At 37.8% G+C, this 27,849-nt stretch overlaps 1 protein-coding gene across 10 annotated transcripts in view; it reads left to right on the forward strand.

The window, feature by feature from the left end:
- Nucleotides 1–27,849, forward strand: part of ubr5 (ubiquitin protein ligase E3 component n-recognin 5) — a 177,553-nt gene that overhangs the window by 91,191 nt on the left and 58,513 nt on the right. For all 10 annotated transcript variants that reach the window (XM_073051156.1, XM_073051165.1, XM_073051211.1 and 7 more), the window contains 13 exons: nucleotides 810–936; nucleotides 1,660–1,811; nucleotides 8,570–8,665; nucleotides 10,766–10,889; nucleotides 14,218–14,315; nucleotides 16,158–16,303; nucleotides 19,012–19,103; nucleotides 19,406–19,552; nucleotides 23,392–23,510; nucleotides 25,988–26,114; nucleotides 26,197–26,326; nucleotides 26,972–27,132; nucleotides 27,590–27,829. In XM_073051156.1, the coding sequence (XP_072907257.1) occupies nucleotides 810–936; nucleotides 1,660–1,811; nucleotides 8,570–8,665; nucleotides 10,766–10,889; nucleotides 14,218–14,315; nucleotides 16,158–16,303; nucleotides 19,012–19,103; nucleotides 19,406–19,552; nucleotides 23,392–23,510; nucleotides 25,988–26,114; nucleotides 26,197–26,326; nucleotides 26,972–27,132; nucleotides 27,590–27,829 (1,759 nt within the window). The remainder of the gene's footprint in view (nucleotides 1–809; nucleotides 937–1,659; nucleotides 1,812–8,569; nucleotides 8,666–10,765; nucleotides 10,890–14,217; nucleotides 14,316–16,157; nucleotides 16,304–19,011; nucleotides 19,104–19,405; nucleotides 19,553–23,391; nucleotides 23,511–25,987; nucleotides 26,115–26,196; nucleotides 26,327–26,971; nucleotides 27,133–27,589; nucleotides 27,830–27,849) is intronic.

A 27,849-nucleotide genomic window follows, 5' to 3' on the forward strand; every position in this document is an offset into this window, starting at 1 on the left:
GAACAAAAACTGAGAAAATAGCTGGGATTCCCTTGGTTTAGTTGTGACACAGTGTTGTTTAATTGGGACAGGAGACTTGCTGAACAGTTTCTAACTAGTGTCAGTCACGGGCACTTGAGTGGATGTTAAACGTGCACTGTGCTTTTTGCAAAGAGTTTTTAAATAGTCTTAGTTGCATGTGTTTGTGTTGAAAAGCAGTGATTTTTGTCACCGATAGTTGACAAGAAATAAGCAGTAAGACGAGAAGTAAAAATTAAACTACTTCACTACTTCAAGTTCGGAAAGATGAAAAATTTGAAGATATTGACAATCATCTTGAATGTTATATTAAAACTGAAGATTTGGAGGATGCAATCATTGAAAGAATTGTCTGTAGGCAGCCCATTGTTTGTGCTGCTTTCATTCATTTACAGTCAATCAGAAGAACATGGCAGCGTACATTGGATGAATTCCTCGTTTGATAACTATTAGAATATAATGCACAATTTTATAGTACTGTAATGGTATTGGTAGTGTTCTAATTCTGTATTTCATTTAAATATATAATTTGTTAAATGGTAGTTTGTCTTTATGATTTTAACTACTTCCATCAAACTGGCTAATTGGGGAAGTTGCTTACTTGAGCTAAAATGTACTGCTTCCGATGTTTCCCAATTAATCGGAATCCTTTGTATTTTGAATGAAATAAGAGCCACATCAAGTAGGTTTTAAGAAACTTGCATCAGATTTTCTGTGGGATTCTTTGAAGTTTGAATTTGTATTCCTTCTGGTATCATTGTTTTTTGAGACCAAATGCCTCTGTGCCACAGAAGCAGAGCGCTCTGAGAGAAACACCTTTGCAGAGAGATTGTCAGCAGTTGAGGCCATCGCAAATGCAATATCGGTGGTGTCCAGTAATAATAGTGGTAACAGAAGTGGACCATCTAGCAGTCGTAGGTAGGTATAAACAATTCTTTTGGATGTTAATTTTGTGCCAGTTATCTAAATGTAACACCTAATTTCCTCGTTATAAGGTGGGGTTCGAACTGCACGCATTTGACATGGGAGAACAGGGTGAAGAATTTTGGCAAATGGTTCCCATTCAGCTCAGGAGTGGTGTAATTGAAGAGTTAGCTATTAAATAGTAAATATTCTAATTGAATTTTTAGTGATTAAAATGAATAGGATATTTATGTCAATTTCCAGAAAATTGGAGAAGGCATTTTTGTCAGCATGTTGATATCTGAAGCTATGAAGATCTGGTTAGCAAATTAATAAATACCTAGCTGAATTGAAGTGAAAGGTAGTCATTTGGTCCACAGTTGGTAAACTCAAGGAAATCTGCAGATGCTGGATATTCAAACAACACACACAAAATACTGGTGGAACACAGCAGGCCAGGCAGCATCTATAAGGAGAAGCACTGTCGTCGTTTCGGGCCGAAGGGTCTCGGCCCGAAACATCGACAGTGCTTCTCCTTATAGATGCTGCCTGGCCTGCTGTGTTCCACCAGCATTTTGTGTGTGTTGTTGGCAAACCCAGGTGACTTGATGTCAGATGCCTCTAACAATCATAGCAACTCACTAAAGAAATGTAGTTTCTCCTTCTCAGCTTTCCCTTTCCTCTTCCCCCACACACAGGTTCTCTAAAAATAATGTATTTTAAATTAATTTCTCCAAGTTTAAGATTACGTGAGATGATGCGACGTTCACTACGAGCTGCTGGCTTAGGACGCCATGAGTCTGGTGCTTCATCCAGTGACCATCAGGATCCAGTCTCTCCTCCTATTGCACCACTTAGCTGGGCACCAGATCCACCTGCAATTGATCCAGGTTAGATTTTCCAGATGTATGAGAAAATAATTTGTTAAATATCAGATTCTCATTCAAGCTATATAAGTTGGTGTGATCTTACCTGCATGTGGTTTACTGTTTGCTGTAATAACGTGGAAGTTTCATCCAATATTGATATGTACTTATAAACAGCATTCTTTGCAGTTGATGGACAGAGTAGGTTTCCTTCATACAAAAAGAGCATTTGATCATGTTAAGAAGGCGAAATATTCCTCTTTAGTGCCAGCTCATTCATTGTACAAATGCTAAAAAATTTATTGACATTATCCTTTTGTATACTGGCATTTTAACTATGTTCTCTTGGAGACAAATTGAGGAGAAAAATCTGGATGCATTGAACTGGACTCAGCCCACATGCTATACAGTTCCCAACACACTAATGTTGTTTCTATGGTCATCCAACAAGGTAGAATTGTGAATGGCAGCTAGGCCATATGTGGTGGAAACAGTACTGCAATGGACTTTCTGGCCATCTGACAACACAAGTTGTGAGATGCCTTTTCATTGTTTCCAAATAATCAATTGAAGGAGGAAAAGCTTTACATTTGAAGCAATAAATTCAATTAAATACCAGTTTTTTTTTAAAGCTTCAGTTGTTAATAAATTCAAGGTCAATGACTTCATTCAGGTGAATGGCAGTGTTAGATGCACCACCTATGCTTGCTGAGATGCTAAGGAGCCAGATGTGAAGTTAGCTTGATTCTTCAGCTCAGTTGTGCATTGTTCTGAATTCAGTAGTAGGTCCAGCAGAATGGAGAGAATTCAAGTGTTTTTGAATCTTATCTCCCCATGCACTGTGTTTCATTGACTGTATGTTTCAATGTACATGTTACAAATAAAGCTAACCTTTACATGCAGGTACAAAAGTCTGGAACATGCCATTGGTTCTTTTCAGAACCATTAGCTAGCAATGGGCATGATCCTGCCCATTACTTTCCATGATCTGTCCCAAAGTGCTTTTAAGACTCTAAGATGTTTTATTTAGAAAATGCCGCAGCCAATTTGCACTCCTCCAGTTATGGAATGAATTGAGTGTGTACCCAGTCATGTTGACTGGGATATCACAGACTGTTCTTCAAACAATACCTTAATTTTTATGTGCACCTCAGAAGGCTGAGGGGACTTTAATACCATATCTAGCTGCAGAGCTGTCCTATCAACCGTAATTTAGTACTCAAATTCCTTAAATACGATTGTTAGCTGTCAGTCCTAGTAGTGTTCCATTTGAGCGGTTTATGTCAAGTTAATTTTCTGATCAGATGTGATTATTTTTATACCAGACCTGGATGCTAAAAATTTCACTCCTTGTGTTTCAGTAGGTCCATTTTTGTTTTACCAATTTTTCACTCGTTTGGTTGTTACCTTTGTTCTTTGGTTTTCATTGTATCAGTTTTTTCCATATCAAACTCTTCAATTGAGCTATAATAAGAAAACATTGCTTTGTTTTTGATGGGATGTTTACTTGGTGCAGCACTTCCAGCAAAGGTCTTTTAAAGTGACAGCATTTGAAAATGGATTAAGCCCAAAAAATATGATCAGCTGGATTTTTGTGTATTACTTTCACTGTGCTTTGTCTTTTATTTTCCAGAGCATGCAGCATATTCTCTGCAATATGCTGTTAATAACACTAAAAATTGAAGTGAGAAAGAGAACTTGACCTTTTGAAAGGACTGGTTGAATTTAGTACCTCATCTGAGTTGTCAGCTTACATTGTATTTTGCTGAACTTCAAGCATTCAGTTTTGTAGCAAACTGACAATACAGGTCATAATTTGAAAACATTTTTACTGTTTTTGTTCAGTTAACTAGTTCTCATCTTGACCTGATGTATGGGATTGAAGCCTTGTTAATAGCCATGTCGGCATTACGTTAAAGAATGCCTTTTGATACGCTCCAGCTGCTAGTTTTCCCTTTGTGTTCTAAGTAATAGTCATATTTCCTAAATGTGATTTTTCTTAAAACTGAGAGTACTATATCCTTAATAGATTAAAATTATTTCCTACCAATTCACAACAGACTAATCAGCCTAAAATTTTGTATGCTTCCTCAAGCCTTCTTGGAAAGCAGAATTGTATTCAATACCCTCCAAGCCACAAGGACTGTTTTAGAATTTTTAAAATGCTAAGATGAGCCAATGAATCCTTGGCATTTGTTAGCTTTTTAATTTCTCCAGTAGTTTTTCTTTAATAGCTAAGGGTGCTACTTTTTACATAAATGAAGTTCTTTTAATCATTGTTTACTTCTTACATTACCCATCTTTAGACAGAATTGTCAGCAACTATTGGTCTTTGGTCTAATTTTTATTTAGTCTGAACTAAAAACAGGAAATGCTCAGCAGGTCACACAGTGTCTTTGCAGGGAGAAGGAGAGGTTCAAATGTTTCAGCTGCATTGCTGCAGTTACTGATTTTGGCAAGCTCAGTACAGCCTGCAAGCTGTGTTAAAATAGAACTCGACATACAGGAGGAGATTTTCTGGAGCATTGGATCTGTGCTGATATGATGAAAAAGCTGTTCAGTTTATCCTGCTCCTCTGCATATTTCTCATTTTCCTATAAGTTCCTTTTAAAGTAGCAGTCTAATTTCCATTTCAGTTATTATGATATTCTGTGACGTTGCAGTTGCAAAATGTCTGTCTAGACCTATCCCTCCCTTCCAGCACTCAGGTCATGACTTGGACCTTGAGCTGTACATATGAGCCTGTTTTAAATTTGATGGAAGTTTCTGCCTGCCACCCTTTCAAACCGTAGTTCCATGCTACAAAATGCTGCAGTAACTTGGCAAGTCAGGCAGCATCTGTGGAGAGGAATAAATAGTTGACATTTCGGACCAAGACCTTGAATTCAGATGGGAAAGTAAGAGGGCAGAAGATGTGGGGGAGGGGAAGGAGTACAATCTGGCAGATTATAGGTGAAACCAAGTGGGGGGGACAAATGAGTTGCAGTGGCGGGGGAGGGACTGAAGTGAAAAGCTGGGAGATGATAGGTATAAGTCGTGTGAAGTGTGAAGAAGGCGGCATCTGAGAGGAGAGTGGCCCATGGGAGAAAGGGAAGGATCATGCAGGGGCTGGGGAGGTGATATACAGGTGAGATGAAAGGAAGGAGTAAGAATGGAGCCAGAATTGGAAAGGGAAAAGAGAGAAGTGGGTGGGGGGGGGGGGGGGGGAGAAATTACCAGAAATTAGAAAAATTATTGTTCATGCCTTCAGGTTGAAGATCACCCGGACAAAATATGAAGTTTCTAGCTCCTACCACACACTTTGTGTAAATATTTTTCCCATTCTCCCTTAATTCATATTACTGACAGTCTATGACCCCTTTGCTTTTCTGCCTAACCAAACTAGCCTGTATCTAGGCTAGATACAGGCATTCTAAAGCTTTCCTCACTGGCAACTTTAGCTACTTGCCCTGACACACCACTTTATTGAGCTCCAAACTAGTCAGTATATGAATAACAAAAGTAAGGGACCCTGTACAGAGCTCTATGAAACCCAAGAGAAGGCAGCCTTACTGTCAAAAATTCCCATCTAGTGTTTCCTGCCACTGAGCAGGTTTTAGATCCTATTTGCTGTTTTTCTTTGGATCTAATGAGCTATTAAGCTCTAGTATTCTTGGACTGGAAGTGTAATTTTTGCTCAGTGTGGATTTTTTTTGTTGCTGGAGTCTTCTAGTGTGCTTACTGTTAAACTGCTAGGATTTTATAATGAGTAACATTTCTCCACATCAAGTTGTAGCTCTGGAGAATAAAAATATATAATTCAAGGATTTTTCCATCAAGAAATCCCTATCACAGTGTCAGTACCATGCAAGATAGGATGTACTGCAAAGAGAAATTGTTTACATTGCATAATTTGAAATACTTGGCCAAGCTTCAAAAAGTGTTCTTCAGTATTGTTTATTTATCCACACACTTCCCTCTGCTCATCATTGCCAGAGAAAGCCAAGATCACATTGACTGTAATTGTAAGGCAAAGCCTCTAACGCATCAACCATTGTTCTTAGAACTTGAGGTGCAATCAAGTCCGATTTCCAAGGAACATTTGATTTTAAAAGATACTTCCTTTTCAGCAAAAGTAACATGTCAGCTTTTTAAACTGCTAGAGCAAATTTTTGCACTTGGAATAATTGAGCTTTTGAATTGGAATTGATTTATTACATGTACTGAGATACGATGAAAACTCTGTAGCTTGTCTTGCATAGTGTTCATACTGATCAAATCATTACACTATGCGTTGAAGTGGAAAATGGTAAAACAATAACAATAGTAACATTGCAAAATAGAATGTAGTAGCTGCAGAGAAAGTGCAGTGCAAGTAAACGGTAAAGTGCAAAATCATTGCAAAGTACATGGTGAGGTCAAAAGTCCATCTTATCATACCAGGGCAATATCTAATACTCATATCTGAGGGTCAAAGCTATCCTTGAGTCTGGTGGTACATGCCTTCATGCATTTGTATCTTTGTCCATTTGAAGAGTGCAAGAGAGAGAACATCCAGTATGGATGTAGGTTTTGATGATGCGGTTTGCTTTAGTGAGACACTGAGAAATCTAGACTGAGTTCTTGGTTGTTTTCCGTGATGTGCTGAGTTGTGTTCCTGCGGTCATGAGTAGCGCAGTTGCCGTAACAATCCATTATGCATCCAGATAGAATGTTTTCTGTGATAGATTGATTTAAAATTGGTAAGGGTTGATAGGGACATGCCATTGTTCTTGAGCCAAGAGAAGTAGAGAATTGGGGAGCTTTCTTGGCCATGGCATCTTCATAGCTGGATATTTTATTGATGTTCCTAGGAACTTGAAGCTCTCAATCTATTGTTGTAGACCAAAGCATGTGCACTGCCCTCCCCCGCCCCCTTCTATGACTAACTCTTTTGTTTTGCTAACATTGAGGGAAACATCATGACATCATGTTACTAAGCTCCCTTATCTCGTCCCTGTACTCCGACTCATTATTTGAGATACAGTGGTATAATCCGCAAACTTGCTGATGGAGTCGCAACAGAATGTGACCATACAAGACTTCCCATGGTTCCAATCAGCAAAGGCATTCAGTCTTTAAGAACTGATGAATTAAAGCTGACTCATTTACCCCAAGGGAAAATTTAAAGCTCCAGTAACCGCTTTCTCAGTTTCTAGTGGAAGTTTGCATATGATGATAGAGCTTATGGCTGTTGCCATTTTTAACAGTGCAAGTAGTCTGTTTTGAATGTTCAGTCATTACAGTATAAACTGTCTTGGTGAGAATACTGGGGTTTTATGGTCTTTTGGACAGTTCAGCAGGGTGTTCATGATCGCCAGTATTCACTGGAGCCAGGAGAGCGTCAGACTTCAAATTACCTACTGCATTTTTCCAATATAATTTTAGACAATGCAGTCTGATCCTACAAGCTCTGCAATATGCAAAACTACATCATTAGTACATAATGTCTGGCTAGCTTGTTTATGGCATTGTTAAATGAGGTATCATAATAAGTCAAGACACTTGGGATAGTGGCAGGGGAGCTTTTATGTCCAACTGAGAACAAATGGTGTTTTATCTGTTGGTGCAGCGTTTCTTCACTTGGGCTGCATCAATGATCTTGGATTTTTTAAGCATGTCTAAACCCTTAAATCTCTGACTGTGAGGTGAATGCTGCTTAAAAAATTATGACTGACATCCTTTAAAATATCTTAATTGCTTTTATATTCAGAATTTTTAAACTCCTCCAAATCCCTGCCCCCCCCCCCCCCCCATCATTGGGATCTGTATCCAACATTTATTGCTTGTTCCTAATTGTCCTTGAGGAGGTGGTGTCAGGAAACGATTGTTTAAGAGCTTCTTCAAGTAGAATAGGGTTAAATCGGGGTTGTTGACCGTTGCTGTGCAATGCAGCTTGAATGGACAGAAGGGCCAATTCCACACTATCTTTAAATAAAATACCATTATAGATTTGAATGATATTGTTGGATTAAAGACCTATTGGTTAGGGTTTGTGCGTTTTGGGCAAGCTATGTTGGCACCAGAAATGTGATGACACTTGTAGGCAGACCCAGCACTGCCTCTGTGTTGGTCAAAGAAGCAAATGACACTTTTCACTGTATGTTTCAATGTATATGTGACAAATAAAAGTAATCTTTATCATAGCCCTTGCAATTACCTATAAGTTTGGCATTATTTTATAAGTTTTCACTTTAAGCAATCAAGATGCTCGTCTGGTACTATTCAAGCTATTTTGGGTAGCATTCATCACTCTTTTTCAGGTCTATACAATGTATCTTTATTAACCATAACACTGCTTTTAACAATAGTATACAGTGTGCTTAAAAGCTTGTAGCTTTTTAATAGAAATTGTTTTTGGTGTGAATTTCTATTTTCTAATGAGTGCTCATTACAATTTTTTGTAATTTGTAGATACTTGATTTAGCTTACTGATATTTTCTGCACTTTAATTGAAGAATTAGATTCCTTTCTGTTTTTGGAAATATCTTTTACCATTATTAGTACTATGCTTTGGAACTTGTACATTGTAAATGTGTAGTATTCAGCGGAATGATCGGAATATACTAAACTGAAGAAAAGATCAGTCTACAGAAACCTAAAATTTTTGCCAAGTTATACAATATTAAGCAATTAAATATTACTGCCCAATAAAATAATTTCTCTAAAGTGCAGAAAAGGGAATAAAAGCATTCTTATTTTTTAATCATGAAAGTATTTTGTAAGTAATTTGTTGATGAATATGCTGTTCTGTTTATTGAAAGATGGTGACATTGATTTTATCCTGGCCCCCGCTGTTGGATCTCTTACCACAGCAGCATCTGGCACTGGACAGGGACCAAGTACGTCTACCATATCAGGTGAAGATTTCAGATTTTGACATCTCATGCATAATAAAAATCCAAGACCATGTTAGGAACCCACAAGCTGTTTAGCAGTATTAGCAAATCATTGTGTGCAGCATCATTCAAAGCTGTGGGTTAGCAACATCCATTCAAGGTGTAGAAGGAATGGGCTAATGATGCTAGTCATGTAAGTGATAACTGTGTGTATATATTAAAAAAGTATATATAAAAAAATAATAATTTAGGTTAACAATGGAGCAACAGGGTGTGAAGAACTTAGTGTTTGTGGCAAATTTGCTTTATATTATAATGGACTTGAAATTTCTTGTTCCAATGTCCTTTGGAAATTATTTTATAATTTATCATTCTCATAATGTATTTTAATGTGTGTAATATGTGTGTATACTAAACATACTTGAAAGTGAACAAGTGAGACAGATCAAATCTGTGCATCATTTAAATTAGAGTAAACACAAGACTATTTGTCACTTGAATACTCCTGAGAGCCTAATGTTGCTTGTTTATTATTATTATTATTATGTTTTTTTAAACTACTTTTTGTATTTGCACAGTTTGTTGTCTTTTGCACATTGGTTGTTCATACATCTTGTGGGCCTTTATTCATTGATTCTATTGTTTGTATTTACTCTGAATGCCTGCAAGAAAATTAATGTCAGAGCTGTACTGTATTTATGGTGACATTTATGTTCTTTGATAATTTACTTCGAGCTTTTTGAATTTTGAACTTTTTAACTCCAGGCTTAATATAGTTACTCTTGGCATTATGATTTTTGTCTTATGGATATTGCCGATTTAAGATGTAGAGGCTATGTAGAGGCCTGGTTGAAATATTTCAGTCACTTTTTTTTAGTCACCAGTGGGGACTTCAAGCCACTGTCTGTTGAAGTGGCAAAAACTGAATCATTCAGGAGCTTGAAAGTAGGAATTCAGTTGGCATGCAAGTCAAAGTAATATTGAGGGCCATAGTAAAGAAAGAGCTGAAGACTGTGGTTAACAATATTGCTCAACTAAGTGCTGGCAGTATTTCAACAGGCTGACTAGTGTCATTTACCTCAGTTCTGATTCAAGAATACATGAGTCTTAAGCTAATATTAGCTTTTCTGCTATCACTCAAGAAGGCAGGGTAAAATGATTATGGCATGTGATGCAGTCTGAAACTGTACTCAGTTGCATGTAATGAGGCACCTTGACATACCATGGTAGTTAAGAGCATCACCCACTTGTCATTAATTCAGAGTGACAAAGTCTTAACTTTGTCAGTTACCTGTAAGCTGTACCTTATCAAATTTACAAATAAAATAATGGGCTAACATTTGAATTGTTTCTTTATAGGGATGGAGTTTGGTTTATTTAAGAAAAGCAGAACTTCTTTTGAATATAGAAGCTAAAAATCAGATTAAGCAATGCACTGACTACTTCCTCAAATTAAAGGTTGAATTTACATGTATTAAACAAAATATTTTACTATCTGTTAAATTAATTTGGGACTACTGATGTGTTTTTAACAATACAGTGAGGTATCTTAATTTACCATGGCAGTGCAATCAGTCAAGAGCCCCACTTCCATCTGTCCTGCACCCCACCCTCTTGTTGGGAAATGGTTTAGAGTTTCTATAGTTTTTTTTTAAGGTAATTTGTAATCATAACGTGCAGGAAAAAAAGTGGATCAATAGCTTATCTCTGTAGTGTAGATTCTGTACTCATTTATAGTTTTTGTCGTGATCTCATGTTTAGTGCCTGGTGAACAAGAACCCTGTTGAATTTGGTTAGCGGGCTCCCAGCTGCAGTTTGGAAATAATGTTAGTAAGTTCTTCTGGACTTACAACTTTATTACCAGAACTATTTTTAAAATCTTAATGGCAATAGCCAAATGAGTAATCCTGGAGTTGCCACATCTATAGAATATACATAACTATTTATTTATTCCATTTATCAGCATTACTGAAATGTGGATAGATCTTTATTCCATTTGCTAGCCCCAAATTTACTGTTGGTTAATTTTAAAGTCATATATATAGTGCATTAATCATCATATCGTATAGAAAAATTTGTAAAAGCACATTTTAAAATCTGCTTAAAATGTTTGTTTCGCAGGTCCTTCAGCTGAACCACCTGTTGTGGAGTTAAAGGACAGAAAAGCTAATGCTCATCTAATCTTAAAATTACTTTGTGAAAGTGTGGTATTGCGACCTTATCTTCGAGAGTTGCTTTCAGCCAAGTAAGTGAGGTGCATTACGGAAACAGATTTTGCAACAGATTTATATAGGAATATAGTCATTACAGCTCCTAAGTGTCAAGCTCTCTGGAGCTAACCTGGTCCAAACATATCAATGCAGTTATAAAGAAGGCAGGACAGTGACTATACTGTATTAGGAGTTTGAAGAGATTTGGTATGTCAACAGATATACGCAAACACTTCTGTAAATGTACCGTGGAGACCATTCTGACAGGCTGCATCACTGTCTGGTATGGGGGGGGGGGGGGGTGGTAGGGGAACAGCTACTGCAAAGGACTAAAAGAAGCTGCAGAGGGTTGTAAATTTAGTCGGCTCCATCTTGGGTACTAGCCTACAAAGTACTCAGGACATATTCAGGGAGCGGTGTCTCAGAAAGGCAGCATCCATTATTAACAACCCCCAGCACCCAGGGCTTGCACTTTTCTCACTGTTACCATCAGGTAAGAGGTGCAGAAGTCTGAAGCCACACACTCAGTGTTTCAGGATCAGCTTCTTCCCCTCTGCCATCCAATTCCTAAATGGGCATTGAACCTGTGAACACTACCTCACCTTTTTAATATATTATTTCTATTTTTGCACAATTTTTAATCTATTCAATATATATACTGTAATTGATTTACTTTTTTTTTCCATCTGTATTATGTATTGCATTGAACTGCTAAGTTAACAAATTTCACGTCACATACTGGTGATAATAATCTGATTCTAATTCTTCTCGTGGATCTACATCAACTAGAAAGAAACATGGATGCTTCTGAAACATTGGATTTGTTACGGCATTGATAAGATGGTGATGTTACCTAGTTGCAGTATATGGTACAGGAGAATGGGCAAGTCACAAGCCAATTTTTAAATGTGCATGGTAAATAGGTTTGGGTGATATGTATCAGAATCAAGTTTAATATCACTGACATATGTCATGAAATATGTTTTGCAGCAGCAGTGCAGTACATAAAAAATAAATTACAATAAGAAATATAAATTAAATAATTAGCGCAAAAAGAAAGAAAAAAATTGAGTTAGTGTTCATGGGTTAAGTTTTTGTTCAGAAATCTGATGGTAAAGGGGAGAAGCTGCTCCTAAAACTTTAGTGTGTGTGTCTTCAGACTTATGTACAGTGCCTCTAAAAAGTATTCACTCCTCTGGAAGTTTTCATGTTTTATTGTTTTATAACATTGAATCACAGTGGATTTAATTTGGTTTTTTTGACACTGATCAATAGAAAAAGACTGTCAAACAAGAGAAAATCTGCAAATGCTGGAAATCTGAGCAGCACACACAAAATGCTGGAGGAACTCAGCAGGCCAGGCAGCATCTATGGAAAAAAGTACAGTCGACGTTTCGGGCCAAAACCCTTCAACTCTTTCATGTCAAACTTGAAAACAGATCTTACAAAGTGATCTAAATTAATTACAAATATGAAACATAAAACAATTGATTACGTGAGCATTCAAACCCCTCTAATATGACACACCAAATCAACACTGATACAGCCAATTGGTTTTAGAAGTCATATAATTAGTAAAATGGAGAATTGCTTTTTGAGATCTGTGCGGAGTCAAGGTGTTTCAATGGCTTGTGGTAAAAATACAATTGTATCTGTAAGGTCCAACTGCTGGTGAGTCAGTATCCTGGCAAAAACTACACCATGAAGACAAAAGAACACTCTAAGCAACTCTGCGAAAAGGTTATTGAAAAGCACAAGTAGTGAGGTGGATACAAGAAGATTTCCAAGTCACTAACTATCCCTTGGAGTACATTTAGCTCAATCATTAAGACATGGAAAGAATATGGCACAGCTGTAAATCTGCATAGAGCAGGCTGCCCTCAAAAACTAAGTGACTGTGCAAGGAGGGGACGAATGAGGGAGGCCACCAAGAGACCTATGACAACTTTGGAGGAATTACAAGTCTCCGTGGCTGAGATGGGAGAGGCTGCACATATAACTGCTGCCCTGGTGCTTCACCAATCACATCTTTATGGGAGAGCGGCAAAGAAAATGCCACTGTTTAGAAAAAAACTCACATGAAATCTCGGCTAGAGTTTGCCAGAAGGCAAGTGAAAAACTCTAAAGTCAGCTGGAAGAGGATTCTATGGTCTGATGAAATCAAAATTGAGCCTTTTGGCCATCAGACTAAATGCTATGTTGCACAACACATCCAAAACACACCAACTCTACCATGAAGCATGGTGGTGGCTGCATCATGCTTCATTGCAGCAGGCACTAGAAGGCTTGTGAAGGTAGAGGGTAAATTGAATGCAGCAAAATACAGGGGAATCCTGGAGAAAAACCTGATGCAGTCTGCAAGAGAACTGTGACTTGGGAGAAGATTTCTTTTCCAGCAAGACAAATTACCCCAAGCATTAAAGACAAAGCTACATAGGAATGGTTTAAACACAAGTTAATGTCCTGGAGTGGCCAAGTCAGAGTCCAGACCTCAATTCGATTGAGAATTTGTGACCAGACTTGAAAAGGACAGTTCACACATGATCCCTATGCTATCTGACAGAACTTGAGCAGTTTTGTAAAGAAGAATAGGGAAAAATTGCAGTGTCCAGATGTGCAAAGCTGATAGATACCTATCCACATAGATTCAAGGCTGAATTGCTGTCAAAGGTGCATTTATATTGACTTGAAAGGGGTGAATACTTATCCAGTCAATTATTTGGTGTTTTATATTTGTAATTAATTTAGATCACTTTGTAGAGATCTTTTCACTTTGACATGAAAGAGTCTTTTTGTATTGATAAGTGTCAAAAAAAAGCCTAATTAAATCCACTGTGATTCAATGTTGTAGGACAATAAGACTTGAAAATTTCCAAGGGCAGTGAATACTTTTTATAGACACTCTATCTCCTCTCTGGTAGCAATAAAAGAGCAGATCCTGGGAGTTGGGAGTTCTTAATGATGGACGTCACCCTTTTGAGGCATCACCTTTTGAATATGTTCTCGATGCTGGGGAGGCTAGTACCTGTGATGGAGCTGGCTGAGTTTGCAACCCACTGCAGCTTGTAAATTAATCCACTAAATTTTGTGAGGAATTGCCTACAGTTTTGCAATGACTGCTTATATATTTTGTTCATTTCATTCTGTAGAATCTACTATAGATTTTTGTACTCCCATTAAAAAAATTAATAATCCAGGGACAGTTCAAGAAGCAATCATGAGCCATAGTTCCTTAGTCATGGCAGTGCTAGATAAATGACATTATTGGTTTCTAATAGGATATGATGCTAATGAGTTGTATTTTAAATGTATTTTCAATTGTAAGTCAAAATCTGCTTTATTGTTTATCTTGTGCATTTTCAGGGATGCTAGAGGAATGACACCTTTTATGCTTGCTGTCGGTGGGAGAGCTTATCCAGCTGCAATTACTATTCTGGAAACAGCTCAGAAAATAGCCAAAGGTAACTATCATTTGAGGAGAATATCTAGAATTCCATGCTCTATCTCTCTATAACTCTATCAATAATGAAATGGTAATTGAATTTGTTGTCAAGTTATGACAGTGGATTGCAGTCTTTTCCCATGTGGTAAAGGCTTAATTCCCACGTGGTTGTAAAGTATTTTCTAGAACATGGCTTGAATCCCCAGAGTGAACAAAAATAACGATATTCCTAAACAAGAGATTCTACAGATGCTGGAAATCCATAGTAACCTACACAATATGATGGAGGAACTCAGCAGGGTCAGTATTCCCATTGAGGCTAAAATTATCCTTGATGTTGGACTTTTCTGGATAGGAAGCCTTTCCAAAGATTACTTGAATTATGAATTGGTGTTAAATTTGAGGCTTGTAATGCAGACCTCCCCTTCCCCCCCCCCCACCCCCCATTTCTGATTTTATGGACAAAAGCTTTGAAACATTTTCATGGCAAAGTTGCAGCAGCTAAATGATTTCCTAGTATCCTGGAAATTAAGCTGTTCAGATAGCCTGGTGGATAAATGTTGAATAGCTACTGTTGAACCACGAGAATCCTGTTTGTATGGAGCTTTCTATTAGCTTTTCAGAGAGTCTGATTTTCCAAGTGCATGATAAGTGATTCTGAAACCAAAAAAAGCTAGAAATGTCAAACCAGAGACAAAAGAATTCTAGCTGACAGAATAGTGAAAATTACTAAGCTTTTTTTAACCTAGGAGCCTATGAGGTTTCAGACAATTTAACTTATGAAACCTGTGAGCTTTCAGATGATTTAACTTGCCCCCCAGCTATGTAAATATGCTAAACTACTCTCTGCCCAACTAACAAGAATGCCATCACAATCATTTTGAAGACCCTCTATAAAAGGTAAAATGATTGGAGTGTCCAGATGTCAACTGGGGGGATCATTAGTCATGAGTACTCTTCTTAATTTTCTTGCAGCCCATCAGTTAAGTTTTTTGGCTATCTTATTTTAAGGAGATTATTTGTTTTACTGTAGCTAGTTGAAAGGCATCAGAAATCTAGGTACATGATATCTGCTTGCCCATGTGATAATTCAGAATAAAATGGTTATTACGGTTTTTATCAGATAGTTCTGATACTGTATTTAGTTGGCTGTCAAGGTGACAAGTTAAACCATTCTTCTATTTAATATGTTCTGGATTTGGGTTTCAACTTTTCAATGTGCCTTATTTTGCATCTATTATTAGCGGCCATTTTATTATGTACACCTCGTTAATGCAAATATCTAATCAGCCAATCAAGTGGAAGCAATGCAGTGCATAAAAGCATGCAGACACGGTCAAGAGGTTCATTTGTAATTCAAGCCAAACATTAGAATGGGGAAGAAATGTGATCTAAATGATTGACCACAGACTGACTGTTGATGCCAGAGGGAATGGTTGAGTCTCTCAGAAACTGCTGATCTCCTGGGATTTTCACATACAGCAGTCTCTAGAGTTCATTAAGAATGGTAGGAGGAAAAAAAAAATCATCCTGTGAGTGGCAGTTCTGTGGATGAAAACACCTTGCTAATGAGAGAGGTCAGTGGAGAAAGACCAGACTGGTTTAAGTTGACAGGAAGATGATAGCAACTCAAATAACCACAATTTACAACTATGGTGTGCAGAATAACATCTCTGAATGCACAACACATTGAATCTTGCAACAAATGGACTATACAACAGAATGCCATGACATACGCTCGGCCATTTTTTTTTAGGTACAAAGGGTCCCTAATAAAATGGCCACTGAGTGTATCTCCAGGTTATAACTTTTGATGTCTGAATGCTCCCAATGAATTGATTCTATAATTTTTCACCCTCAGGTGATGTCTCTGGCGAAAAGGAGGAGGATATATTTATGAGCATGATTTGTCCACCAGGTACAAATCCAGATGACTCCCCATTATATGTTCTGTGCTGCAATGATACTTGCAGTTTTACCTGGACTGGAGCAGAGCACATTAACCAGGTACTTTTTATTAAGAGAAATCCAGTTTATATCAATGTAACAAATTAAAATAAAAGTTTCCAGAATCTTAAGCTGTTAGTCAACAAAATACTATATACTATGTACATTTAGTTGTACTGCTCACAACCAAGCTGTCCATTTCTACTTTATTACCTTGTTTCTTTACATGCCTAATTGATGCTCTTGGAGATAATTTGTTAAACTCAGATGCTCACGGACTTTTTTGCACTTTCTTAATTGTGAAGGCTCGCTCTTAATTGATCTTCCTCCCACTGGCAAACTTTATTTTATAGTCACTGCATGAAGATTTCTTTTGGATCTATAGCCCCACCCCCCCCCCCCCCCCCCACCCCCAGAAGTCTGATCATCAGACTGTGGTCTTTTGTATATCTCCCTATTTTAATCTTTGTCTTTTATGTCCTCACCTCTGGAATTCTCTCGCCAGATATTTTTCAGTGCTTCTTTAAGATTTGGTCAGCATATTTGACCAAGCATTAATGCCCCTTTCTACCTACCCCAATTCATCCTCTTGGTATGGTATCAGTTTTTCCTGATCTATTCTCCTGTGACAGTCTTTCTAAGAAATGCACATTGATGTTGGAATGCTAAAAATATCCAAAGTAAGCTTTGGACTGCTGCACAGTTAATACTTATTTCCCCTAGCTGATGTCTAGAAACTAAGGTTATTATCTCAAAATAGAGGTCAACAATTTGAACAGGAAAAAAAGTAGAAACAAATAAATTCTCTTCCTCAAGGGTTGTATATGCTGTCTTTCATCCAAGAGGGATGGGAGATTCCATTACTGATGTGTTCTAGATAGAGATCAGTACATTTGAGTAGGAGCAGAGTCAAGGCATATGGGGAAAGGCAGGAAAGTGATTGAAGATAAAAGATTAGCCATAATTTCAACAAATAGCAGAGCAGCCATGAAGGGCCAAATGATCATAGCTGATGCTGTACTTTAATTTCACTTTTAAAAAAAAATCAACTCCATTGGTGTCCAGACATTAGTTAATCAGAATGTGCTCAAACTCTTAGAATCTCCAGCCCTCTGATATGTAGAATTCTTGAGATTTATAAACATTTTATTTCAATGCTGAATGTATGATGGTTCTATTTCCTGGCTCGCTAGCTAGAGGAAAGAACTTTGCCATCAATACTTTTTTGGGATGTTTTGTATTTCAGTGTAATCATCTCTGTTCTAAACTCCAGTAAAAATAAGCAAGTTAGCAAGTTTCTCTTCAAATGATAACCCCATCCCCCCTTTCCCTTTACCCCGTCCCTTTCACAGGAATCAGTTTAAAGAAATGCATTGTGCCTCTTTCAGAATGGTGTATTCTTCAATGAGTGTAGAGGCTTAAACTAAGGTTCGAAATCCAAAACTTTTTTTAAAATTTGGGTTTTATGAGCATTACTGGGAAGGCCACAAACTGTTCATCCTAGTTTTCCTTGGCAGGTGGCTGAGTTTTCCCCAGAGTGCTGTATTTAACAGAAAGTTGCAGGATTTATACTCTGGAAAAAGGAGAAAAGGTGACTGTTTTGAAGTTGACATGCATTTAACAAGTAGAAAATCCTACAGCAACATTCACAGAAATACTTGCTTTTAGTTCATCTCCCTTGCAATATAAAGTTACATATACTGCTTGTCTTAAAAAGTCCCTGCTCTATTACTACTTGAATCTCTGTATTTAATCAATCAGATTTTTACAGCCTTAAAGTTAGTTTAGTTAACTAACTAAAGTGTTACTTAGTTAATTAACAAACTAATGTTAGTTAGGGGCAGCAAAATAGTGTAGTGGCTAGTGGAATTGCTATACAGCACCAGCCAATGGTTGTGGTTCTTTCCCTGCCACTCTCTATAAGGAGTTTATACATTCTCCCTGTGACCGCATGGGTTTTCCTCCAGGTGCTTTGATTTCCTCTTGTATTCCAAAGACACGTGGGTTAAGGCGCAGTCAACCATTGTGGGCTGCCCCAATTCAATCCTTGCAGGCATTTCACTGTATGGTTTGATGTACATGTGACAAATAAAGCTAATCTTTATCTTTATAGTTTCTATTTATAAAAATTAATAACTTCAGTGTGCTGTTTTAGTATATAGTGTTTGTTCTGTGCCATGAATTTGATTTTTTTTTAAATATAGCATTGGTCCATAGATAGATAGATAGATAGATACTTTATTCATCCCCATGGGGAAATTCAACTTTTTTTCCAATGTCCCATACACTTGTTGTAGCAAAACTAATTACATACAATACTTAACTCAGCAAAAAATATGATATGCATCTAAATCACTATCTCAAAAAGCATTAATAATAGCTTTTAAAAAGTTCTTAAGTCCTGGCGGTAGAATTGTAAAGCCTAATGGCATTGGGGAGTATTGACCTCTTCATCCTGTCTGAGGAGCATTGTATCGATAGTAACCTGTCGCTGAAACTGCTTCTCTGTCTCTGGATGGTGCCGCTCAGCTACCAATGTTAAACTCTCCAGTACTTTGCCCACGACAGAGCCCGCCTTCCTTACCAGCTTATTAAGACGTGAGGCGTCCCTCTTCTTAATGCTTCCTCCCCAACACGCCACCACAAAGAAGAGGGCGCTCTCCACAACTGACCTATAGAACATCTTCAGCATCTCACTACAGACATTGAATGATTATCACTCCTTATAACTTGAATGCACTAAGGTTTTGCGATTATATTTTGTGCAGGATATTTTTGAATGTCGAACTTGTGGATTGTTGGAATCTCTCTGTTGCTGTACAGAATGTGCAAGAGTATGTCACAAAGGGCATGACTGCAAGTGAGTAACTAGATCATTTGTATGGGGGATATGAAAGCACTTTTCAGTACACCTGTTAAGTTTGTCTCTAATGTGAACAAGGTAACATCTAACAATGACAAAGAATTTAGACGTGGCTCTATTATCCAATGACACAGTATGTTTAGTTGCCATTCCCACTTTTAATTTGGTCTTCGGCTATTGTATCAATAGTTCTAACCAGCCAACTTTCTTGCTAATTGGGTGCAGTGTTAGTTATGCACTTTTCTAAGACTTAGTCTCTTGACACATAAAATGATTCGTTTTATGCTCAACTCTTTCAGGTTGAAAAGGACTTCCCCTACTGCATATTGTGATTGCTGGGAAAAGTGCAAGTGTAAAACACTGATTGCAGGACAGAAGTCTGCACGTCTTGATTTGCTGTATAGGCTCCTTACTACCACCAATCTTGTAACTTTGCCAAATAGCAGGCAAGTATCTAGAATGACAGTTCTGCAAAAAGCAACTGCACGTGGCAGTTCCATTTATGACAAGATATGAAGATTTACTATATGCTGATAACTTTTTATAACAGCCAGCTTGTGAAGCTTAATCATTTTCATAATTAAGATTTATGTTTGCAAAACTTGGAACTATCTGAAGTATGAATTGTGTTTTCACAAAACATAATAGGGGTGAAGAATGTGAATGCTGAAAATCTAATAGGGAAGTCAGTCCAACATTAGGCTGAAGGGGTTATGCTGTGGTGTGATGTTTTATGGTTCTATGGTATTTAAGGAACTCTTGGATAGGCACATGAATCGTAAAAAAAAAAAAAAGTCCTTTGTAGGAGGATCTTGGAAACCTATGTAGATTGATCATAAGGGTAGGTTCCAGGGTTGGCACAACATCATGGGCCAAAGGTCCTGTGCTGTAAAGTTCTTATATAAAACAGAAAACTATAGAATCACTCAGAAGTCAACCAACATCAGAGGAGAGAGCTAGATCCAACCTTACGTGTTAAGTCCTTATCAGAAGTGGGATGGGGAGGGGAGAATGTAAGTTAAGTTGCAGAGAAAGGAAAGGGTGGAGGCACAGGGAATGTTTATGAAAATGTATAGATAAATTTGTGAAGATAATTTAAAAACTTGCAGTTTGAGACAAAATTGAAGCAAACAGAAACAGTATGATGATATCTGTGGGGGAAGTGAGAAAATTAAAAAGGGAATCAAGGTTCATGTATGCTAAAATGTCCAAATGACAGTGAGATACTGTTCCTCCCACCTTTGGGCCTTGTTGGAATAAGGCAAAATGCTGAAGACTGGTCAGGATGGGAGTGGGCAGAGAATTGAAGTGACAGGATTGTGCCAGCAATCAGAATGAAGAAGTTCCACAAAACCATCACCCATTCTGTTTTGCATCGCAACAGGAGAAGATCATGTCACGAATACTTTAAATGTTTGCTAAGTTAAAAGAAGTTCAAGGAAATTAAATTTCTGGTAACTTCTCTCCCTTCTCCTCTCTCCTTATCCATTCCTCATTCTGGCTCTCCTCTTACCCCTTCTTTTCATCTGCTTATCACCTCCCTATGATGCTCTTCCTTCTTCCCTTTCTCCCATCAGATTCCTCCTTCAGCCCGTTACCTTTCCTGTCTATCCCCTCCATGGCTCTCGCTTCATTCTCCCTCCCCAACCCACCTACCTTCACCCTCACCAGGCTTCACTTGTCATCTGCTAGCTTGTACTCCTTCCCTTCCCCTTACCTTATTCTGGCTTCTTCCCCCTTCCCTTTCAGTCCTGTTGAAATGTCTTGACCCAAAACATCAACTTTTTATTCCTCTCCATAGATGTTGTCTGACCTGCTGAGTTCCTCTAGTGTTTTATGTGTGTTGCAAGGGAATTGATCCTTCATCTGGAAAGATTGTTTGGGTCCTTGGATGATGGAAATCAAAGTAGGAAAGATGGGTATTATATCCCTTGGTTGCATGGGGTAATGCTGTAAGAAGGTGAATTGAAATAGAGATAGAAGAGTAAATCAGAGTATCGGCAAGGGAACAGTACCTTCTGAATGCTGAGGGGATGGTGTCTGGTATGGAATCCCATTGGAGCTGGTGAAAATTATGTCAGTTTATTGCATTTGTGTTGAGTTCAACAGTTTCATTATCTTTGTCAGTTTCTACCTACTCTCTTTTATTCTACACCTGACTTTCCTCCTGACATCTTTCTCTCTCTGAACAAAAATTAGATACCAATATCTATTGTAAGTTCCCTGACTCCCAGAGCTTTTTCTCGACCGCACCACCTCCCACACCATTCCATTCTTGGGTTTTCTCCACCTTTCACAGCTGCTCTGAAGATTTGCTTTTCACACCAGTGGCATTAACATATTTTCCCCTTACCTTGAACAATGTTTTTTCTTGTACCATAGTTTGCAAGGCTCCCAGCCATGTTATTAGTTTTCCCACTTCTGTTCTCAGTCCCCCTCCTCCGAGCTAGAACATTGATAGAACTCCTTTTGCACCTGCCTTCTAATCCATTCGATAGAACTTCTGCAGTTTCTAAAGGGATTCACTCAGCAGTCAACCAGCATTCTGAAGGGACTGTTCCCTCACAATTTGCTCTTCTTTTACAACCAACTGCCCCCCTACTCACAGCATTTTACTATGTAACATCTAGCCTTTGCTTCTTTCCGTTGTTAATGAACGAAACAATCTTTCCAGGAAAAGCAGATGGTTCTTGAACTTCCTCCAATTTAATGTATTATATACAGCTCTCCCTAATGTGATCTCTTGATCCCTTTGTTTATTGAGTGGAGGTGTTCGACAAAGATGATGATGAACTTCCAGCTGTCTGTCATTTTAATTCTTTGTTCTACTCGATTGGTCTGTGTCATTGGCCATTTACAATGCCAAACATAGGCTTGTAGGACAGTGCCTCATCTTCAATCTGGTTATTTTTAAGCTCTCAGATTTTTTAGGAGAATCACTTCATTTTATTTATATTGAAGTTTTTTGTGTTTTCTGTTTCACCTGGTAGTTTTAAAAATAATTTTGACAACAGAGGTATAGTGGTATGGTAGAGTAGTAATTAGTATAATGGTTTACAGCAACTGCAACCAATGTTTAGTCCCTGGTTGCAGTCCTTACTTTCTGTAAAGGAGTATGTATGTTCTTCCTGTGACTGTGTGGGTTTCCTCCCACATTCCAAAGATGAATGGGTTAGTAGGTTAATGGGTCACACGGGTGTAATTGGGCAGCACAGGCTTGTTGAGCTGAAATCGGTCCATTACCATGTTTTATCTCTGAGTAAAGCTGTGTTATCACAGGCCTTTCCTCTGTTCTTCCATATTCTGCAAGTTTGCTCTTTTTTTTACTTTTCTATTTATGGTAAAGGGTCTCCCTATTAATCCTGCTATTTCCTGCATACTCTGTTTTGCTTTTCTGTGGTCAGCTAAAATAAGGTCTCAGCATTAACTTTTCTAAATTAATCACACTTGCTTTAGGGGAAAAATGTATATGAACTTGTGCAGAGGTTGGTGTTTATTCTGAAGTTTCATCCAGTGTTGTGAAGTTCCGAATAGAGTCCAGTAGTAGCAACTGACTTGCTAGAAGCTAATTCTTACAGCAAGAATATCCTCCCTCAAGGTTCCACATGAATTTTTATTTCTGTTTCCTCTGAGAACAATAGTATCGGGCTCAGCATAGGAATCAAAAAAGATAGCGCGGTCAGGCTTTCTTTTGTTTGGCTTGGGGAAATAGCGACAGCATCCTTTGGAACTTACTGTTTCTAATTATGATAAGAAAACCAAGTTTATGACCTGCTGAAATAGTTGCTGACCTCTAATATCACTGGTGTAAGCTCTAACTATCAACATTCTAGTGCAGCCTCAATATTTTAAAATGTGCTTGATTCTGGAATGAAGAACACAAAATTACTAGAAACCGACAAGGAGTATCAAATCTCACAACATAGTTATGTTAAACACAAAGATTGTCAAAGTTTTGGAGTGATTGCACTATCTTCCTTTAAATGTATAATTTTTCATAATATAGGAATCTATAAATCCTTAAATTTAAGACTGTAAAAGGAATGCAAAAATAGAAAGCAAAACTGACTTTTTAATCCTGGGCAACACATACAAAAGGCACTTTGTGTGTGCTGTTCAGGATTTCCAGCATTTGCAGAATCGTTTGTTTTTAACCTGATCTTGTAAAGTGCATCACTGTTACTTTGTAGCCAGTTTTTGTCTTGGTGCACTGAAATATTTCTGCTACTTGTCATACAAATTCCTTTCTCAATTCAAAATTTCATCAGTGTTAAAATCTTTACAGGGGTGAACATCTGCTGTTGTTTTTAGTGCAGACTGTTGCTAGGCAAACTGTCGAGCATTGTCAGTATCGTCCACCACGAATAAGAGAGGATAGAAACCGGAAGACTGCAAATGTTGAAGGTCAGTATAACTTTTGAAGAATGCTTTTAGGATTAAAGGGCAGAATTGTGAGACATCCATTGCACTTTGAGAGCTGGTTGTAGTGTGTGTAAAATTATCCGGGTTGTATTAAAAGTTCGTCAATTAAAATGTAATGTACATTTTGAGAATTTTTAAAACATTTGTTTTGTGCTTATATTCTAGATGTCATTTTGACACAAAGGGATTAGTTTACATAGATTGTCAGAAGAAAATAGAAGGGATTTTAAAACATTATAAGGCAGCAGCCAATGTAAGACTTAATGTGACTGAGTATGAGTGAGCGTAATGATTGATTCAGCCTATGTCACTCACTTGGCCTTGTCCACCCCCACATTATTCCCGCAGCTGCACTAATTGTTTGCTGCCTCAGAGATCACATTGAATTCTAGGGGTTGCTGCCACAGCAGTCCTGTGAAGTGGAGTTCTCTGAGAGCAGTGACCCAGGGTATTTTAAAAAGTCTACATTTGTTTTGAAATTACAAACATTGGGCCTGAGCACATCACATCTGGCCCACACTTTGAAGTTGCACCCTTTGTGGCTGTATGAAACCCAGCATCTTGAGGTTTGCAGCAACCAGGCATTTTCATAGTTTTCAAATCTCTCCCCCAAACTAGAGTAATTAATATCAGTTTAAAGAAATTAGTGAATCTAGTTATTTTAGTAACTGCCATCGTTTCATTAAAACAATTTTTGGGGTTAGGGTGGGGAGAAAAGATCACCTTAATTTAACTGTTAGATGGAAACTAGTGAATAAAGCTATAGTGGTTGGAGAAGTGCATTCAGTTCTGATGTCATGTGCACACTGCCTCTAGCCAGCATTTTCAGGCTATCCATCAGTGTGAATAAATACATCAATAAAAGTTTTTCTGGGGTGGGGACAGTTATCTGCACTTGTCTTTTCAATCCAAGTCAGTAACCCTGTCAGATCTTTGGGATTACGCGTCAGAAGTGACTTGCGTAAAGCTGAGAGTCTAGAGAAAGGGATCGAGCCATTTGGCTCGAATGACTAAACTCATTGCTGAGTCAGTCTCATGGTGAAATAGAAAACTGAATGTGCCATCATTTGATTTCCAGCATGTTCCTGACATCTGTGCTATATTACACTGGTCTAGAAGTCAACAATGACAAGCACTGAACTGGCAGAAATTTTTACATCTTATTATGCTTTGCAATATTCAACAGTTTAAGCACTAAAACTCTTTAAGAATTTGTAAACTATTCTGTGACTATCAAACTAAGCAAAATTTAAATTCCTTATTCTCATTTGGGAGATATTGTCACTTCAGAGTCTAGTGCTAGTATATTTAGCAAGAAATAATCAAATGACATACAAAATAAATAATCCTTCTCCATCTATGTAATACAATTGGGTGGTGCTGTCTGCAGCAAAGCCAGTCAGTGGGTATGCAGCAGGAAGATGGTTCTGTTTGCCTTCCACTGGCCCGTGTGTTACAATACTTAGTGTGACATGAGTGTGGGGGGGGGGGTCATCTGCCAGAAACGGCTAAATCTGTAAAGGTGAGAATGTGTGATGTCTACCACTGCAAAATCTAGTGCTAGTGCAATGGTTCTCAACCTTTTTCTTCTCGTGGCCCACTTGACTTTCACCTATCTCTATGGCCCCTACCTTCCATAATCTGAGATGCTGAAGTATTTTTGTCAACTGTATTAATTATTCTAATATAGTCAATATTTATGTTTTAACAGGTCATAGGTGTTATGTCTTTGTTGCGTAGAATTTACACGTATAATAACATAATACCTATAACCTGTTGAAGGTGGGGGCCACAGAGATAAGTGAAAGTGAAGTGGGCCACGAGAAGAAAAAGGTTGAGAACCATTGCACTAGCACTAGATTTTGCTAATTTCCAAGTTCTTTAAGGGTTTTTGTTTTAAATGTTAAATATTGCAAAGCATAAAGGATGGATAAAACTTCTGCCTGAACTAAGCACATGATAAAGGCATTTGTTACTAATGTGCTAGGAGGTGTGTTTTAAAAGCAAAATCTTAGTGCCATTTCTGTGCTAAGCATGAGATACTGATATTTGCAACAAACTAGTTTAAAAACAAAATCTGAGTGGATTCTCAGCCCAAGACATCAACTGCTTTCCCCCTCCATAGATGCTGCCTGACTTGCTGAGTTCTTCCAACATTTTGTGTGTGGTGATCCTAGTGGAAGTTGGAAGTCATCTTATTTGGGATCACTCATCTCCTGCAGTTGTGTTTCTTGCAGGTTGTTGGTCCCCTGTATTTTAATCTGTGGTCATGTCTTTTCCATACTAAAATGTTCTTGGATGAACACATGATAGAATTATGAAACTGTAAATTGTTATTTTCTGTTAAAAATGCTTTAGTGGAAAAAAATAGGTAATTTAAAATATGGTAATTTTTTGCTTATATTTGTTCACATTTCTATATCAGCATTACCTGCTATTTTTCTTTGTTTCTTTCACAGATTCTGATATGCCTGATCATGACTTGGAGCCGCCTCGATTTGCTCAGCTAGCTTTGGAGCGTGTCCTTCAGGACTGGAATGCATTGAAATCTATGATAATGTTTGGATCACAAGAAAGCAAGGATCCGTAAGTAGATGCAAGTTTCTGTTTTCATGCAATGTACTTTGTGAAAAGAAAGAGCACCATTCTCTTTTTTTCTTTGTTTTAGGCTGAGTGCCAGCAGTCGGATAGCTCATCTACTGCCAGAAGAACAGGTATACCTTTCTCAACAAAGTGGCACTATCCGGTTGGACTGCTTCACTCACTGTCTCATTGTAAAGTGTACAGCTGACATCCTGGTAAGTATTTCTAAATACTTTTGCTCATCACCATAAGAATAGGAGTAGAAATAGGCCATTTGGTCCATCTGTCCTATCTGTCCTGCTGGTTTATTATCCCTCTCAGTGTCATGCTCTTGCCTTCTCTCTGTAACCTTTGAAACAGTTATTAATCAAGGACCTATCAACTTCTGCTTTAAATATACCCAAATGACATGGTCTCAGCTGTCTGTAAGAATTAATTCCACAGTTTCGCCACCCTCTGATTAAGAAATTTTTCTACTGTTCTAAGTGAATGTCATTATATTCTGAGACTATGCCTTCTGGTCCTGGATGCCCACACTATAGAAACATGATTTCCACGTCCACTATCACGTGACAAGTGATAGCTGGTTAATCTTTGAGCAGCATTGCAATAGCCTTCATTCAGGATTGGCTCAGTTAACTTTGCTACATTTTGTTTCCGAGTGAAAGTGCATATGGTGTCTTCAACTTTTACATATGGAGACATTGCAGTTTTGCCTTATTAAATACTACTATATGTCACTTTGTGGTAGATGGATATGTGTTTCTTTTCCTTCATGGTGCTTTCAAGCGTGTATCAAAATATCAACAGAATTAGTAAACGACTTTAACCTTTTAAAAAAAAATATATATATTTTGAAGCTTTTGGATACTCTACTTGGAACACTGGTGAAGGAGCTACAGAATAAATATACTCCAGGGCGTCGAGAAGAAGCTATCACCGTTACCATGAGATTTCTGCGCTCAGTAGCAAGAGTATTTGTCATACTTAGTGTGGAAATGGCTTCATCAAAGAAAAAAAAGTAAGAAACTGTTTATATACTAAAATAGTGTCAACCTTTTCAGCAATTGAAGAAATTGTGAATTTTTTATTGTACTTGATTCACTCAAACATTTTAGAACTTTGAGATCATTAAAATTGTATTTCAGAATTGGCATATAAAGATGTGAACTAAAATGGTCTATTTCACTTCACTTAACAGTATCATTTAGTAATGGCTTGATAATTTGAGCTAACAATTTTGAATAGATAAAATAAATAATATGACCATTCTCTTTTTCACTAATGCAGAAATTTGTTCTTGTAGCTGTGATTGTAGTGTTAGATTGCTGAGTAAAATCATATAGACTTCTAGGAATTTAAGGACAATATAGGAGTGTTGGGTTAGTCCTGGTTGAGTTATTCTTGTACCCAGGTTTACTGAAGAGTTTATGCTACCTAATCTTCGCAGTTTCTACAGATGTTTCCTATTTTTGTAGCAATTTCGTACCTCAACCAATTGGAAAGTGCAAGCGGGTATTCCAGGCACTTCTACCCTATGCCGTAGAGGAGCTCTGTAATGTGGCAGAATCCCTCATTGTTCCTGTCAGAATGGGAATTGCACGCCCAACAGCTCCTTTTACGTTGGCAAGCACAAGTCTGGATGCTATGCAAGGTAGTGAAGAACTCTTCTCTGTAGAGCCACTTCCTCCAAGGCAATCCTCGGATCAATCCAACAGGTAACTTTACATCTGTCATT

This window comes from Hemitrygon akajei, chromosome 1 (assembly GCF_048418815.1).
Source record: "Hemitrygon akajei chromosome 1, sHemAka1.3, whole genome shotgun sequence".
Lineage (NCBI taxonomy): Eukaryota > Metazoa > Chordata > Chondrichthyes > Myliobatiformes > Dasyatidae > Hemitrygon > Hemitrygon akajei.